Genomic DNA, 18,115 nt, shown 5'->3' on the forward strand with positions numbered 1-18,115 from the left:
GAAGCAACAAGAACTGCAGTGTGACCAAAATGAATAAGTTGATGTAGAAGCAAGATGTTAAAATAAAGAAAACAACTCTAGTAATAATTTCTGAGCAGCACTGCAGATTCCAGCAGAATTAGAAAAGTTCTTACTCTTGCAGTGAACTGGTTGCCTGTTCTGAGATCTCTTTGCTCGCTTAGGTGGGACAGACTTAATCTTATGTCTCCTGTCAAATGATTTTTGGCAGCTGCTAGGGAAGGAGGAGCATATTATAGAGAATTCCCAAGTGTAAACTGTATCTTTAACCCCTTGGTTACTCCAGCTTTCTACTTCCTTATCATTTTACCTCCAATTGTTTCTTTTGAATCAGTAGAACTGATTTGTTTGGGGTTTATTTTGTTTATTTGTTTGTTTGGTACAATTAGGATTGTCTGCATTTTTATTTAGTCATGCTACTTTGATAAACTTGTAGTTATATTTTTTCCAAACTGCTAAGGTAAAATTTCTAATGGTTTGAAATGAAAATAGTAATAATTGGGAAAAGGAAAAGGTAGTACAGGTGTGTATGGTTGAGAGTTAGTTTTTCATGGGCACCCAGTGGACTCTGGTAACCAACAAAACACAAGTTCTCCATGGTTTGCCTTGACTTGGTCAGAGCCTCCTCTGTGCAAGTGTATGTTTGAAATCTTCTGTTAGCCCTGCTCCTGCACCAAATTCTCGTACATGAGTGGTCCAAAGCACAGCATGGACATGCATGATTTCTCTGGGCTCTGCCTCTGTTGTGGGTATTCTTTGTTAGTAATGGGTTTTGTAGCCTCTTCCCAATCTTTGTGTACTTTTTGTGTTTTGCTCTCACAAAAAGAAGTCTGCAGGGAATAGAATAAATCATATTCTTATATGAGATTTTCCTTTTTCCTCCTTGGGCATAAATCCGTAGGTTTTTAACTCCTCTGTCTGCTAGATGGGTGATATGTGCCTGTTAAACTGCAAAAGTCATCCTAAACTAACCTGAAACACACTTTATACATCTCTTGAAACAAGTACTCCACTTGGAGCTGAAATTTGGCAGCTGTTTACCTATAGATGCCAGTTCAGAATGGCAGCAGAAGTACTCCATTAGGTAGATGTTGGAAGGGTGGTTATTCTTTTGGCAGGAATGCAGAAGTGGAAATTTAGCAAGGACACTGAGGGTAGCAAAATTGCATTTCCAAAGTTCTTATGATCCAAGTAATTTGAAATAGTAAAACTCCTTGTATTTGTGTGAGAGATAGAAGTGAGAGAGATAGAAGTTCCTTGCTTGGTGGTTTATTACTGTCACTTCACTCAACATTGATTGAAAGGTATTTTTACCTTTTCTGTCCAAAGACTGACTTTGCAGGCTCTCCTCTACCTACTGTAAGCTAGTGAGTTCATGTACATGATAGTAAATCTTCCTTCTTTGCAAGAAGGAAATACTGCTTTAGATATACGTTCTGAATGGTAAAATACTCTTACAGAGTTCTCAAACTGTAAAAGAAAGAAAGAAAGTAGTAACTGGTGGAAAATAAGAATATGAAAGACCTCCACACTTATTCAGGTCAGGTTAGATTTATTTTTTATTGCATTTAGTTAATTGTTTAACATTATTATGCTCTTTATGTTATTATAACCTCCAAAGTGGTCTGTATATATCTATAATATAAGCACTACTTGTGGTCTATTCCAGTAATATTTTAATCAGAGGTTCTTGAAACAGCAATTATTATCTTTAAGAGGAAATCATGGCAGAAATCTTGATTGAATTAACATCTGGAAACTGTAATGGAAAGTGTAACAGAGAATGTTAACTCTGTAGGATGCTTGTAGAATCTTCCTTTGCTGTTTTATTGCATTTGAAGAGATAAATACGTTATACTTCCTGTGGATAGAGAGGGAACTGTTGACTGTATAACATATTTGATAGTCTAGCCATAGTGAAGAGCAAACTTCTAGCAGTAGTGAAATGACTTAAAAGTGACCACCTTCAGGAAGGTGGTCCTGCAACAAAGACGGATCCAACTCTCACAACAGACTCGCATGGTGCTTCTCACTTAATTTTCTTCAAAACTTAGCCTTGAGCAGTTTTTTTAGGTCTCACTTCATGTTTCAGTGGAAAGACATTTATATTACAACTTCTCTCAGCAAATGGATAACGGATATCCTCATGAATAGCAAGCTGGATTGTGAGGTAGACCTGCGTTATTCCACTCATACAATACAAAGATTTCTTATCTGAAGGGGAAGACGTGTGGGCATCCTATTAACTTCTGCAGTGACAAGTACCTTGTCTCTGTTCTGGGCAATGGAAAGAATTTTGGCTTCCCTGGTTGAGGCACTTAGTGGACAAAGGCAGAGTATTGCCTCTGGTTTTGTGAAACCAAGTGCTGAATTTTAACTGGGACTCTACCAACTGCTGGATGGTGTGGTGGTGTGGTGAAGGGAAAGGTGTTCCCCCATTTCCTGCTCATGGGAGCACCCAGATGGAGTTTGCTTTGCAGCCAGAAGTATCTGAAATTCCTGCTAGGATGTTCTTAAAAAAAAAATTAAAAAAATCAGTAGATGGTTTCCCAGATGGTTTCCACCGATTCCACAGAGCTCTGCAATATTCAGAGGCTGGAAGACTAGCAGGGGGACCTTTGCACTTTTGGGCAGTTGGCCTTGCTTGGCTTCATACTGGGGAGCTAAAAAGCAGAGTGTGGCTTATAGGGTGGCTGAAAGTCCAACTAAATTTGCCATATATGTAAAGGGAGATCACGGGAATATTGGATAGACAGCCACATGCATGTAGCTTAGCAGAGCTTTTGTTGTGTGTTGGTTATTCATAGTTGTGTCACTGCTGTTCTCAGAGCTCTGTGCTGTGACTAGGGCTGTTTTCCTCAGTAGCTTTCATTCCGTTTTCTTCCTTTGTCTGCAGTAAGCCCCTGCTGGTGGTACCTGGACTGGGGTGGCCCAAGATAGAGTTACATCCACCTGTAGTATGATAATGTTATTTTCTAAACTACAACCAGAACTCATCAAGCCTCGAAAATGATGGCTTAGGAAATGCCAGCAAACAGAGGGAATGGGCTGTTCTTCCCAGGTGCCAGTGCAGCCAGACTCTGCCCTGTGTGTGTGTGTGTGTTTAGACCAGGACTTCAGCCACCTCCAGAGGTGGGGAAGGGGTGGCTGTTCCAGCCCTGCAGGCAGACAGTGTGGCTGTGTGTGTGGCTCCCTTGGTCCCACAGGTGCTCTGCTGCCTGCACCATCATCTCTGGCAGAAGGCTTGGCTTTGAGATGAGGGGCTTTGAAACTCCTGTGGGATATACATAGTGTTAACATGGGTAATATATTACTCCCTCAGGATTCATAAGTAGTCCTGACAAATTTCTTGCTGTCTGCATTTTTGTCATGGTCTTAATACAATGTGGTAGGATTAAAAGGTTTAAATAAACACCTATATTAAACTGGTAGGTCATATGGCAACAACAGTCATATTAGGAACTTGCTACAACGTATTTTTATTGAGCAGTTTCCATAAAAATCAAGATCTCTGTCTGGTATTTGAAGTATCAGATAAAAATGTCACTGCAAATAGTAATTTGCTTTTAGTCAGCACTGACTTGTTTCCTTCACCCACTGCAGTCACTAGAAGGCTGGCAACTTTGAAACAAAGCAAAAAGTCAAAACAGTATTTATCCAATCATTGAAATGCACTATAAATCTTCAGAAAGATAACCTGGAGCCTGTGTGTTTAGCCTTTGCTACAGAAATTTTTTAAATAGAGTGTTGACCTCAAACAAAATTTATATTCTTTGAGTTAGTGTGTATTTTTTTAAAGTCACTAAACACTCTAAATCCCATGTAACAGGACAGCAAAGAACTGTGCATTTAAAAAAATATATTCAGACAGATCCCAAGCAAACAAATCTGCTTGGGTCTTTATTTTTTTTATTACTAGTTCTTATTTTTATAAAGCCACATGCTTGGAAGCAATTTGCTTAGTGTTCATTATTTCAGAATTTATTTCTTAGCATCACTGGAATCCAAAGAGGAAGTAACAAAAAATGCATTTTAAAACAAATTGTGAAGGAATATGAAGAATAAGTTGAAACAATTAGGCCACATAAATGAAACTCTGCTATTTAATTTTTTTTCTTTTTGGAACATATTCTTTTCATTATATCATCTTGGAAAAATCTTTCATGTATAACAAGGTTTAAGATTTTGTGAGTGGTTCAAGATTTGTGGTGTAACTGTGATTTTTAAATTTCAAAAGGGTTTTTGTTTTCCACCAATAGTAGATTTGTTTTGTAATAGCCAATAGAATTAAAACAACAACAAGAAATCAAACATATTAGCTGATCTTAAATTTTTTAAAACAGCAATTAAAAAAAATTCTGATAAACTTAAGATGCTGCAGGTGTCCTTCAAGAATATACCCAATTGAAGAAAGAAAACCAACAGCCTTAATGAAAGGTATTTGTACTTCAGACATTGAAAACATTAAGATATTAATATTTATTGTATTTTCTTCATGAAATAAGATTAGTTCTTTGCCTTTGGGAATATGGCCATTATTGAGACAGGCAGCTCAGGAATTATTTCCACTTTTTTTGTGTGTGTAAAACATAGCACCTGAAATTAATTGCTAGAAGTCAAAATAGTAAATTAGCAAGTTTAGAGAGGTAAGTATTTTCAAACAGAAGTAAATTACAGAAGCTGTTAGTATTTTTTTAATGTGAAAGACCTGAGAGACATGTCCGCTGGAATTCACAAAATAAGTTGACCACTTTTCAGCAACTGAAATGATCACAAAAGGCTACCAAATGAAAAGTGTTTATGTCATGAACATTTGAAATATATAAAAAGGTCAATTTTCCTCTTTATACCTGATGCCACAAAAGTGCATCTGCTTGTCCAGGGAGAGAGCTGTGAAGAAATGGGCCAAAAGATATAGAGGGAAGAAAACTTTTTGCCTGCACAGTACACATGTTGAAGGGCTTCAGATGTGCTACAAGGAAGCTCGTTAGCCTGATCCCAAAATATAATTCCAAGTAAGCACTTATGTTTGCGATAAACCCCGGAAAATCTCAATACAATGAAATGCAGAGGAAAAGTGTGTTTGCATGCTGTATGTCCAGTGCTGGTGTTAGCTCTTTGTCAGTGATGCTGACTTAATGATACTGTTTTTCCTCTGAATAAATGTGGCAAAACTTTCTCTGAAGTCATAGAATCATATAGCTTAGGGTAGTTTTGTTTGGACTTCTGGGTTGCCAGAACCACATCTAAGGAAAGGGCTGCTCGGGCAACTGGGTACCAAACACCAGCAGATGAGACCCGTCTTTGAGTATCCATCTTGCAAGTATTACTGATTGGTGCCTAATGAACCCATGAATGCCAATGGGACTTCAGCTCGTAGTGACAGAGTTCTTTTAAAATGATGACTTAAGTCCCTAGTCATTGAATTGTCCTTGGAGTATTTTCTTTCTCAGAGGCTTGTTGAATGAAATGTGGTGCTCGCTGTTATCCTCGACTTGGCTGCAAGTGTTTAGATGATTGGTTCCTGTGTTAACTGGTGTTTCTGAGACTGACCTTCTTAGGGAATTTTTTTTTTAAAAACAGGGTTTCTGAACATAAAAGTCCTCTGTTCTTATGGGCATCTGCACATCTCAGAGGTGCATCTTGGGATGGTGACAAGATAAACTGCTGTGTTGTAAGAGTGGAAAAAATCTCACAGGATGCTGAACCACTGAATCTTTATGCTATATTATTAAAAAAAGATCACCTGTACGCTGTGGTATATTTAACTATCTCTTACATGATATCCATTACACTATATAGTGTCATTTGTATGGTTTAATTATTTCTGCTCTATATGTTTTCATCTGGCATTTTTGGAGGTTTTCATAAACAAACAGACCACTTAGTGTAACTCAGGAGTCATACAACTTGCTACCGAGTTCAACACAATAATTATTCTTTCAAACATTTCATACTTTCACAAAGAAAACTGGGAAGTAGAATCTCAAGTTACATTCACAAATTTTCTTTCAGATTTATCTTAAATAGTGCTATTTTTAATTAATATTAGCTGGACCTTGATTCAAATTCATTGTGTATGTGTTTAATATATGTTTTTTTTCTCTCTCTCTCTCTCTTTCCCTCCTTGTCTCTTTCCCCTTTTCAACAGTCCTGGTACCTGGGCTAGCTTGGTTCCTTTCCAAGTATCAAATAGGACACCGATCCTGCCAACAAATGTCCCAAATTATGGTTTGAACATAATTGGAGAGCCTTTCCTTCAAGCAGAAACGAGCAACTGAGGGAAAAACAATAAAAGCAAAATTAAAAAAAAAAAAAAAAGAAAAAAGGAAAAAGAAAAGAAGACAGTATGAGAAAAGAACGTGAAGAAAGAAGAACAAAAAATAGACCAGCAATTGCAGCTCTTACAATCACTAATTCTCTAATGGTTGAAACTGAAATGATATACAAAGGGTCGATGATATTTCACTGATGAGTAGAATGCAGCTCCTCCTAAGTAGCCTTTGTTATATGAAGTCCGCTGGGAAATAGATGTTCTGTCTCTGACAATATATTTTAACTGACTTTCTAGATGCCTTAATATTTGCATGATAAGCTAGTTCTGTTGGTTTAGTATTCTTGTTGTTTACGCATGAGATCACTATTCCTGGTTATCTCACAAAACAAAGGCTAGGCAGCGACAGCAGAGCTGCAGGAGGACAAGGGCCGTGAGCCAGCCACTTTCTCAACAGTCTGATTTCTAAATGTTTTAAAAATAAGCTCTGTAGCCTTTAGTTATCAGTATGGATTTATTAAACTTTGGCCCTTAATTCAGCCTTTTTCTAGTGTGTTATGCAGTTTGAAATTTTCAATCAGTATGAACACACAGGCTCTATGGAAGAAATGCCTCTATGCAGGTAAAAGTGTTATCTTCTCATGCAACAGTAAAAAAGGAAAAGAAAAAAAAAATGACATTTTCCCCAGTAAAGAAACACTTACAGAGGCAAGTGCAATTTAAAAATCATATCTAAGAGGTCATCACTATAAGTCCTTCAGCCCTTGGACTCTAAATTGAGGGGATTAAAAATAAAAATAAAAAATTACTTTGAACAAACATATTTTTCCCCTCAGTTTTTGAGGGCATTAAAAGGCATTAAGTCAAGACAAATCACGTCCTTGAGAATAAGAAATCAATGGAAACACAGCACTTATGTTGGTTTAGCTGCTGCCTCCACAGTGGGGTAGGATTTATTTATTTAAATTTACTTGTTGCATCAAGAACCCATAGGGTTTACATGTTTCTGTAAAATCTACATCATAGAGACAAAGACATAGGCAAATCCATGTCACAAGGGCAAAGCTTACCGTTTACAAACTGGTAATACCAGGATGGGGATATGTTGTATTTAAATAATGCACTCTTAATGTAAGTCTAATTACAGGGTGCTGTAAACTTGCATGGTGCTTTCAGAAGTTAGCCTTGTTCAACAATTTTCACATATTGACAGAAATATAATGTGCATGGGCAGACATTTTGCCTCTATGTCTCTTTAAAAATTTAAAATACTCTTTCCAGTAATCCTAATTTGCACGAAGATATAATGTCCACATTACGTGCCTTGCCTTGAAATCTAAAAAATGGAAAAAAAGAAAAAAAGGAAAAAAAAACTACAAAAAAATTGACATCACTACACTTGTTTTGCTGCATTTATTATAATTTTAAATCTTTACCATTTTTATGACAAAATATTTTGTACTCCAGATGCGAAAAATGTGTGACATCATGGATTTTTTAGACAGTTATACCTTTATCTCACATTTATAGAGCATATCATGGCTGTGTATAGTTGCCGCTTAAGAATTGTAATCGACCAGCAATATTTTCAGTATTTTGGTGTTTTTTCTATTAACCTTTCATGTTTTTCATCTTCCAATTAATATTGGGGGGAGGGGATACAAATTTATACGAATTATGCAATACCAAGTTTTGCCTATGTAGGTAGTGCTTTTAGCTGTATTGGTTATTATAGGTAAGTACACAGATTTAAAAAAAAATAATGTATGCTTTTTTTGTTTGTTTTAATTGACCAAAGTGGGTACTGCTATTTTTGCAGTGTGATGAGGTCCTTTTCTGTACTGAGAGGTGGACAGGGGATTTTTTTTTTATACATACATATATATATATTCTGGGGTGGGGGGGGAGGATTTTTAACACTTTACAGTGTAGCTGTGAAGCAGTGCACCCTTAGCCAGGCAAGGGCTGCAAAGCAACTGTTCTGCCTACTGTGACAAACTTTCAAATAGGTTCCCTCTTTTTAACTTCCCACCTGGGGTGCAAGCTAAAATCATTTCTGGATTTAAAAATAAATAATGAATTCTGTTGGAGGCAGACTTGACTTGAGGAAATTGGTTTACTTCACAGTTTTTTTCATGAGAAAGCGAGACAGACGGAGAAAGAGGTCAAGACCCACAGTGAGATGAAGCCTTTTCCATTCTGGCAAAGATAATGCATCCTGAAGTGTTCATGTTAGAAAATGTTTTTAACTCAGAATAACAAAGACATTTACTTTGTCTAGGAAAGGCAAGTACAGGGCCAAAATCTTTGCTGGCATAATTCCACTGACTCCAGTGGACTCTGGAGCTGCTCAAGCAGAGAATTTGCCCCCCTTATTCTGCTTGACTTTTTTCCTGTACGTAATTTCTTTTATATTCCACTCCCCTCTCACCCCGCCAAGTTTCTTAATTCAGCATTTGAATTACAATTTTCAGCCTGGTTGAGCTATATCAGAAGTTTGCAGTCTTCTCATGGAGATCAGATGGAGACCTCTGGGGTGTAATGGAGAAGGAGTTTCTTTACACAAGGAATCCGACCATGGAAATAAAAGTGTGTTTCCAGTAAAATCCCATTTTGCAGACTAGTAATGGGCCTGTTGCTGGTGATCTCTCACACACAATGTATGCAATGTATGGCTCAACACAGGGTGAAGTTTTCTTTAAAGGACAGTCTTCTACTAGGGTGAAAGCAGAGGAGCGTGTAGTCATGTGGATGAGAAGATTCATCCCTTTGCAGTTGTCTCTGCATTTTGGAAGTTTTCCTACTCTGGAGCAGTCCCAGAGGTGCAGCTTCAGCAGCAGCCACCCCAATGAGCCCTGATCGTTCCCTTCTGGCTCCAGCTGTGGTTAAGAGCAGTAGTGGTGGCACATCCCCATGTCTCCAGGAGGAGAGAGTGTGTAGGCAGGGCTTGAATGGCTACAGAGATGGGAATTGTAGGAAAATAAACCTTTGAGATTTAGCTAAACTGAAAAAAAAAAAAAGAAAGAAAGAAACAGATAAGACACCGACACAAAAAGAAATGTGGGGTTCTTTGGTTCTCTTTCAGAACCCTTCAGTAAGTCAATTGGTTTGCTAAGCACATGGCAAAGTCTGCTAAACCCAAGCACAGTCCGCATCAGGCTCTGGCCTGGTAAAACAAAAGTAGGTGTTGTCCTTTATACATGTCATGATACAGAGCATTTGGGAGCAGAGTTGTGCTGAGAGCATATCCTTAATTAGTTCATTAACAAGGTGTTCCCTGAAAGCTTTTAATACCACACTGGGACAAAACTGGAACAGGTTTAGGCTTCAGCATTAAATATCCAGAATGGTGATTGCCTTTTGTAGGAAGAAAGATGCCCTTAACAGAGATTTTTTTTTTTTAAAAATTTGGCCTCCTGTATGAAAAAAATCTGAGCTTAAAGATGCAATTTTTTAGAGAAGTAAACTCCTTCTTTAAACTGAGTTATTCAGCAACTGTGGGTTTTTGTCACCTGCCTCTCTAATAGAAAAGCCTGCTTGGAAGATAACGAACTTTTAATTTGCTGTATGCTTGGTTTTAGGTTGGCCTTGTTGGTTGTTTGGTTTTTTTGGTTTTTTTTTTTTGTAAGCTCAGCATTTAAAAATTAAGATAAGATTGAGAACTCAAATCCAGTCTCTGGCCTCCTCCTTCACCAGGAAGTGTATTCTGACTAAATTGAGCCACCCCGTTCTATGTGCACTGTTCTGCCTTTATTAAGTTGCTTTGCAGCCCTGGCCTCATGGCTGTGCCACTGAAGTGTGTTTCCCCTGGAGTGACATGAACGCTTGAGGCTTGACTAAGGAAAAAAAAAGGCAGTGAAGGAGACTGTACATAAAGACATGGCAAAAATATTAATTATAGCAATATAGTTGTGGGGTGATGTTCAGGTGGGCAGCTCCATTGAAAATATGTGAATGAGTTTGTGAAGCTGCAAGTAGCAAGAAGAAAGGATGATCTTCTGACTAAACCGCCTACCTTGTAGACAGTAATTTGTACACTGTATAGTTTTGTTAAGAATTTTTTTTAATTAAAAAACCCTTTTTTGTAAAGCTAACTTTTTAACAATTATAATGGAAATGCATTTCCATTTTTAAACAAGATTATTCTTTGTTTAGAAACTGGACTTGGGTTAAAACTCTCCAGTTTCTTAATTTATGTATTAAAAAAAAAAAGAATCTGTCCATGTTAGGAGTTATTTCGCATATTCCTGTGCTTGAAAAGCATAGGTTACTAATCCTTTAAAAATGTAAATGGAGAAAATTATATTTTATGAAGGTTATTTTGTTGTATTTAGTATTGGAAAAGTTGGTTTTCAGAGCATTTCAAAATGTTGGAAGCACCACTGTCTTTTTTATTAGTATATATGGCCTTTAGCAAAAGTTTTTGTGATAGTTACATGATGGTATTTAAGATTAGGTTCACAGAGCTATTCAGGATAGGCAGAGAGTTAAAACAGTACTTAAGTCTCACACAGCTGTGTCCTCAGGGAGCAGAATTTTGGATTTGCAACTTGTAGCTTCATAAGGACTTAATGAAAGAGATTGCACAAAGACATCTGTGACACCGGAGTGTGTTCTGTACCTAAATCTAAATTATATGTACTGTGTGAGATTATGAAGGCTGCAGAAAGTTATCCCATATTCAGTGTACAGTTTTCACTTTTAATGAAAAAGCTCTCTAATGTTGCTGGCAGTAAGGCCCCAAGCATGACATCCTTTATGGTTTACATGATCCTATCAAGGTCTTTTGTTAACGTTAACCAGCTGTATGCTCCTGGACTTTTTAATTGGGTTTCTATAGAAAACTTTAGGGAAAAAAAAAAGAGAGTAAAATACCATGCCAGCTAATCAAGTTAAAGAGGAAAGGCTCAAAGCTGAATGTTCTTCTCCATGCTGAAGGAGCCAAAAACCACCTCCTTCTTATTTGCACTTTCTGCTAGTTCCCCAGTTTTATTAATTCCTCAAAATTGTGTGGGTGTGGTGGAGCACTGCAGTTGGAGGATAACATGGACCACTGATTTTGCCCTTTAACCCTGCACAATGACCTTTGCATCAGCCAAACTTATTGCCATGACAACTCTTTGTACTGTTTCCATGCCACAGCTCTGTTGGTCACGTTGTCAATAGTAAAGGGGACAAGTTGGAGACGGTCAATTTTTACAATTTTTTTGTTGCAATTTTTTCTTCAATGGTTGTAAGTAGTTGTTTGGTTTTTTTTTTATGATAAAAGGGTTCACTAGTTAGTACTCTTTAGAAATATCTGTGTGTTGCAATTCATATGTATGTTGAATTTGTGAAAAGGGCTTCAGTGCCACTAGCATCATGAATAGAATAAGCCTTTGATACTTTCATTGCATGATACCATAACAGTAAAACAAAAGGTGGCCTAAATAAATGGAGAGCAGTGTGAGCTAGTGACACTAAAGCCAGTCTTTGTATTACTGTATTTTTGACAGAATGATTTTGAAAACTGTGCTACAGGGACTGATGTGGCAAATGTATCTCTATATGCAGAAGGAAGTTTTTTAAGAAGTATGGCTTATTATGCATTTTCATTGAGGGCATTGAAGTTGCATGGACTGATAGAAGTTGATGCAAAATGAGAAAGAAACAAAAACCAGCAAAATGTTTACCAAAAAACTCAAACAAATGAGCAGTGCCTGTTCAATTTCACAGTCTCTGTTGAGTTCAGTTGTAAATATGTTTCAGATAACATTTTCTTCAAAAATAATCTCTACAACATTGTAGAATGTGAGGGGTTCCTCAAGCCCAGGCATAGGCTTCTCAAGAGCTGCATTAGATTATGTCTTCATCAAGCTGTTAATTTGTGCTTATATCATATAGAACTTTTAGTAATCTGGGAAGAGGCACCCCATCTCATTGATATTTCTCTGAGAAAACTTTTGTAGGGCTGTGTGTTTCTTTAGATACATTTAGTACAACTGTAGGTGACAAGTAGTCAGTTATTGCTTGCTAGCTACATACCAGGGTTGATCCATTTTAAAACTTTTGGCATTTTTTCCCACACTGTAGGCCACAAATCCTGAAGGTTATATTTTAATTAAAAAGAAGGTCCATACAGAGTCTTTGTGTAATGAACCTACACTAGTAGGATGCATTACAGTACAGCTACTTAATTTTGGAATTAGGGCCCTCTGGCATCAGACCTGATTTTAGCCTGAGTGTTAACAAAGGTTTTTATTGTGCCTGGTTGGAGGATAAAGTGTTCTTTCTGGTACTTTTTTTTTTTTTTTAGGTTACAAATGAACTCAACTGCCACAAGTTTTAAACTGGTGTAAATCAAGCTTGACTTAATGTGATTGTTACTGTTATATCCAGCCTATACTGCTAGCAGCTGCTCATACTGCAGTCAATTACTGGAAGCGGATATATTTCCTATGCAAAAACTGTTTAAACAATAAAAATGAGCTATGCTACAGATTTGGCCTTACGTTTTCTTTTCTGTCTCTAAGAGTCATAATTGGTAATATCTTAGAAACAAAACTGAAACCTTGTAGCCTGATAGCACAGCCCAGCTTATGGAGTCCTGTGTGTACCTAGTTTAGATTTAACATGTTTGTTTGCACACATTTGGGCTTAACTTACTTACACTGAAAAGGGAGGAAAACAAGAGCAAAAGGAGATGCAATCAGGTAATCAGCTCAATTTAAATTATATGTTTAGTTTTCATCATATTCAACCAACCCTAGTAATTATACAGGTGATCTTGATGCCAAACTGATTTTTGCTTTTATATTCTTCACAGATATTCACATATATTTTTCACATATATGCTTTTTATATTCTTCACATATATTTGTAGCTCTGTAGGTTATTATGGTATAACTATATAGATTTGTGCTAGCAGTTTCCTATACTGGTTGACAGAAAGACAAACTGCATTCCTAGGCCCCTAAACTGTCTTGCTTCTTCTGAGAACCAAGGTTGAGACACACTCCCATAAAGAACTAGCAAGGAAGGGAGACTTCTGAAGAGGGCAGAACCAAAAGGGGGAATTACCTCAACACCTGTGTTTCTAACTGGGGATTCTTGTCAGTTGTGCTAATTTTCTAAACTTATAAAACTATATTTGCTCTATGTCACATGTGCATCTTCGATGTACTTTCGGCATTTACTTCAGCTTTTTGTGCACCTGAGGGGACTCTTCATAAAAGGTAACTGTGTTTTTATCGCCTAATTGTATCTGGCTCATGATTTTAGGGACCAGAAAAAGGCATCAATCTGAATTGCATCTCCTGTGATGTAAGATTAGGCATGATAGCAGAAGGTCAGGAGACCTCTCTTATTTTAATGTTATTGATTTGTGACAGACAGTCAATCTTTGATTTCATAGTTATCTTCATGATTACATTTTGTTGAATAAAAGCAGTAAGATCCAATCTTCCCAAAATTCTTCCTGAAGCCAGGAATTTTTTATGTTGGGTCAAGATCTTTAAATTCTACAAAAGAATTATTTTTCATAAGTGTGAATCAGATGTACATATGGAATGTTTCAATCACTTAATGTTCTAGAAAATAGAAAGTTTTCTTCTCAAACCACTAGGATTCCACAAACCAGTACCAATAGTTAGTAGGTAACATGAATATGGTCAAAACACTGGTGGGATAATAGGGTAAACATTTAAACTAGACTATATATAAATAATAAAATTTTGTCCCACAGTGGAGTGAAATAGCTCTCCATATACTTAGATAAAAGTATTCTTCAGTTTCTAGAGCATAAGCTTTATCCAGCTGCAACCGGCAGTGTGAAAAACTAGAATTTTTTTAAAAAAAATTCTCTACTGATTTGTTAACAAAATGACCATTTGTTTATTAAACGCACTAATTTTTCTGTGACAGGCCCTTTTCTGTGTGTGTGTCTTTCCAAAACAAATTGTCAGGCATGAAAATTTAGTAAGTTAAAATTATTTTTCCTGCTGGGGTTTCACTGAATGGTGCCATTTGGCCATGATTTGAAGACTATATTAAGGCCCTCACGTTCCATGTTTAAAGCTCCAAACCAGAAAGCTTTATTGAATAACCCAGAGACAATTAAATTCAGCCTTGCCTCTCCTTTCTCATATGAAACTGCCCTACTTCTCCATCCACTCTGCAGCCTGCTGCAAAGCATGCCAATGATGGAGCGTGCAGCAATCCTTCTCGACTTTGATCCCCTACTCTGAGCATGCCAGCTCTATGCTGACACTGGTGCAAATAGCTGGAAACAGAATGGCAGCTGCCTGAGACTGCCAGTGCCACAGCCAGAGCTGCAATTGCCATGCTCAAGATACACAGTACAGTGTCCTAGAACATCAGTACGAAAATAATAGGAAGGAGAGAATGCAAAGAGCATGATTTGCAACTTTGTGGTGATACAAAAAGGAACACTCCTAGTTCAGGCCTTTCTCCTTTCCCATTTACAAGATTTTTTGAGAAGAAATGGACAAAAAATTGTTTTTTTCCAAATCCAGTGTTAGGTTTGTGTATTTTCCCATGAGCTTAAAAATTCTAATTGAAAAAGAACATAAATCTTGACACCAGATCAAAACACATGCACACAAGAAGTGTGCGGTACCACCACAAAGATTTTTGCTGCTTAAGTAATTACAGGAAGTTCTGAAATCTTTACTATATCTGCATTTCTTTTTGAGTCTTATCTTAATTTCTGTGCTGGTTACAGATCTAAATTTGCACAGTAAAACTGTTGGTCAATCAGCTTCTGATTTCTTGGGTAGCAGTTAAAGCAAACATTGTGTTAACATCTCGCTTGTAAGCCTCTGCCCATGGGCATCCATTTCTTTAGGGATGTTACCCTAAAATTCTGTTTCTTTGGATCTGTTCTCCTGAGTGCTATGGGACCCTTGGGAGTGTTTAACTGCCAGTTTCTATCTGAGTCACATCCAGGAGTGCCGATGACTACAAGGAAGTTATTGAACGCTCAGGACTGAACCAAATTTTGTCTGGAATATGCTGGAGGGAAGTACATTGCTGCTAACCAGGTGATTCTCACGTGCTTTGTCACATCTCCACTCAAGAGAGCTGCAGCCTAAAGTCTTTCTGGTAATGTAACTACAGGACTGTTTCACAGGATTGTTTCATAGATAGGTTGTATAAGTCACCCCAAGAAATAGTAGAATTATGTCCACTAAGATTTAAGAACAGAGTCGAAACTAAAGCAAACTGTTGACATTGTCACACTTTGACAGACATAAGCAGGACGTAACCAAGATCTTCTCTAGAAGAGGTATCCTACTTCTCCTGGCAAATACACTTTAGAGTGTTCACTAATAGTTTATTTAAGGTCCTTGGCATGAGAACAGTCACTGTTACCAAGGCCATTACTCAGAAATGTTGATGGACTGAGTTGCTGAGAGCTCTGAAGAGCTGAGCAAGCATTCAAATGTGTCTTGAACGCAATTTACCTTTTATGGCATTCACCGTTATGTTGTACCCTGGTCCATTTTATTCTTACTTGGTCATATCAGTATGTTCTCTAGACAAAGAATGGAATGAACGAAGTTACGGGACATTGAAAAATATGAAACCTAAGGAAAAGAAACAACATATGGGAATCATAAGGACACCATCAGTATTTCATATCAACATTCTCTTACAGTGGGTGTCTGCACATGCTGTTATGTGGTACCTAAACAGAACATGCTGCTTCAAAAAAGAAAGGCATTGAGGAGTAGGTGGGACCTCTCCTCTAGAAAAACTGACAGATGCCGCTGGGAATCAATAGAAATTCCTCAACTGATTTTTAACAAGTCTTATTAAAGATACCTATATTCTTGCCAAGGCACCTTAATTAAGGTGAACATGTATTTTTTTTTTCCAGGCCTTAATATGTATACCTTTTTTTTCATTTTTCCCCTGAGGTGGGTACCTTAGGGTGAAAGCAAATGTTCAAAGCAGAAACTATTTTCTGCAGCTGAGATGATGCTCACTACTAAAACAATTGTCTCCATTGGCTATATTTAGATGCACTGCAGCTGCCAAAACCAGCTCTCATTGCTGTGGGCAGGCAGGCAAGAGAGTGTGATCCACCAAAGACTGGGGCAGGGGTAAAAGATATATCTCTACATAACTGACAAATCAAGCTCTGCAGCACCATGAAGCTGGAACCATATCAATTGTAAGCAGCTGTCTATTCAATTTTCAGAACCTCTCTGATCATATAGATGCTGATGTTTCAAGAAGCAAATGCCCTCACGTAGAGCACTGAAATGCCACACAATGCCACACAATGCCACACAAATGAGGTCACCCAAAGGTAGGTGGGGGCTTTTGTGCTTAAACACTTTTCAGGCATTATTCTGGTTGTACAACACCTCTCTCTCAAATTATTTGAGATTGAAATATTTCCCTTCATATAGTTTTCTGCTGAAGTACACTAGAAAGATGTCAAAGTTACTTACAGCAGATTTGTTTCACAGACCAGAAAACGCTGATTTGTGATAACCATTAGAAACTGAATGTATTTTCTGGTTCATGGAGACAAGAATACAAAGATAAGGTTGGGTTTTTTTCTTGGTGGTGTTTTGGTGGTTTTCCCTTTATTGCCTTTTATTTTCTTCTTTTTAGGTGGCATCCCTCCCTCCCACCCTCACTCCCTCCTTTTGGAGGAATGTGATATAGGGATTCACTTGTATCCAATACCTAAAATACCTAACGTATGCTAGTTTGTATTTACTTTGAACAGGAGAGGAGGACATACACCACAGTACTAGAAAAATATACTCAGTGATAAGGAAATTAACTAAACATAAGATGATGCCTCTAAGACCCAGAGCTTTCACAAGTTGGAAATATTAATATGTGGACTGTGGATAAGTTAAGACACTTTGGAGAATGTGAAAATAAGGTAAGCAGACCATGCAAAAAGAAATTGCTGCATACAGATGTTCACCTGCTAAGCTTCTTTACTTAGTGCCTTCTGGGCAGGCTAAGTTAGCACCACACTAGGAGGACTGTGCCTGGCACTGATTACATGTGCCAGGACCTCTCTGCTCAGGAGGAGACAGCAGCAAGAGGGGTCCTGGCAAGCCTGGACTGGTGTATCAATAGGAAGCTCCAACAATGTTTGCTATGGATGGTGTGTTCTTTTAGGATAGTGGTTTTCAATCTTTGATCCAAAGAAATCTTGGGGATCTTTGGAACACTTATGTAGAGGAATTGAATAGGGAAGATAAATTGAGTGATACAATGGTGGCCTTCTAGTAGCTAGTTTTCTTGTCACATTAAGACATCATTATGTTTTTAAGGATAAATGCAAGACCCCTTCACAGCAGTTTTTTTGATTTACAACCCTTTTGTGTTCAGACTTGTGATGTTTCAGACAAAGAACAATGTGTTGAACAGAAACCCCTGCTATCTTATGCAAGTTAATTAACTTTGAATTTTGATAATATCATCTCCCAGGAAGATGATATTATAGTAAAACTAGAGAAGGAAGAGTCTTGTCCTGTGCTCAAGGATAAAATTTGGCTTGGCACATCATCTCATTGTGAAACATTAAAACTCTCTATTCCCAGTGTTCTAGGGACTGAAGAGCTGGACAGCTGACATATCCAGACTAACAGCTGCCCTCATAAACAACTCCTGCTGCCAGTCCTGTCCTTGTCTTTCCATGGGCTCACAAGGTTCTTCTCCAGTATGCTCAGTGAACCCCCTTCTCCTTACCCTAATTCTTAACCCTAATTCCTCAATTAGGCATTACTCTTCTTCTTGCCTTTGCCCTAATTCGTCAGTTGCTAAGGCTCCTTACTTACTATTCCCCAC

At 37.7% G+C, this 18,115-nt stretch overlaps 1 protein-coding gene across 9 annotated transcripts in view; it reads left to right on the plus strand.

Moving 5' to 3' along the window:
* Positions 1–12,770, plus strand: part of NFIB (nuclear factor I B) — a 171,491-nt gene extending 158,721 nt beyond the window's left edge. For 8 of the 9 annotated variants that reach the window (XM_039729918.1, XM_039729919.1, XM_039729920.1 and 5 more), the window contains one exon: positions 6,170–12,770. In XM_039729918.1, the coding sequence (XP_039585852.1) occupies positions 6,170–6,299 (130 nt within the window). In that variant the 3' untranslated portion in view covers positions 6,300–12,770. The remainder of the gene's footprint in view (positions 1–6,169) is intronic. The other variant, XR_005629925.1, reaches the window with a different exon arrangement.
* The last annotated feature ends 5,345 nt before the right edge of the window (positions 12,771–18,115 follow it).

This window comes from Passer montanus, unplaced genomic scaffold (assembly GCF_014805655.1).
Source record: "Passer montanus isolate IOZ18808 unplaced genomic scaffold, ASM1480565v1 scaffold7, whole genome shotgun sequence".
Lineage (NCBI taxonomy): Eukaryota > Metazoa > Chordata > Aves > Passeriformes > Passeridae > Passer > Passer montanus.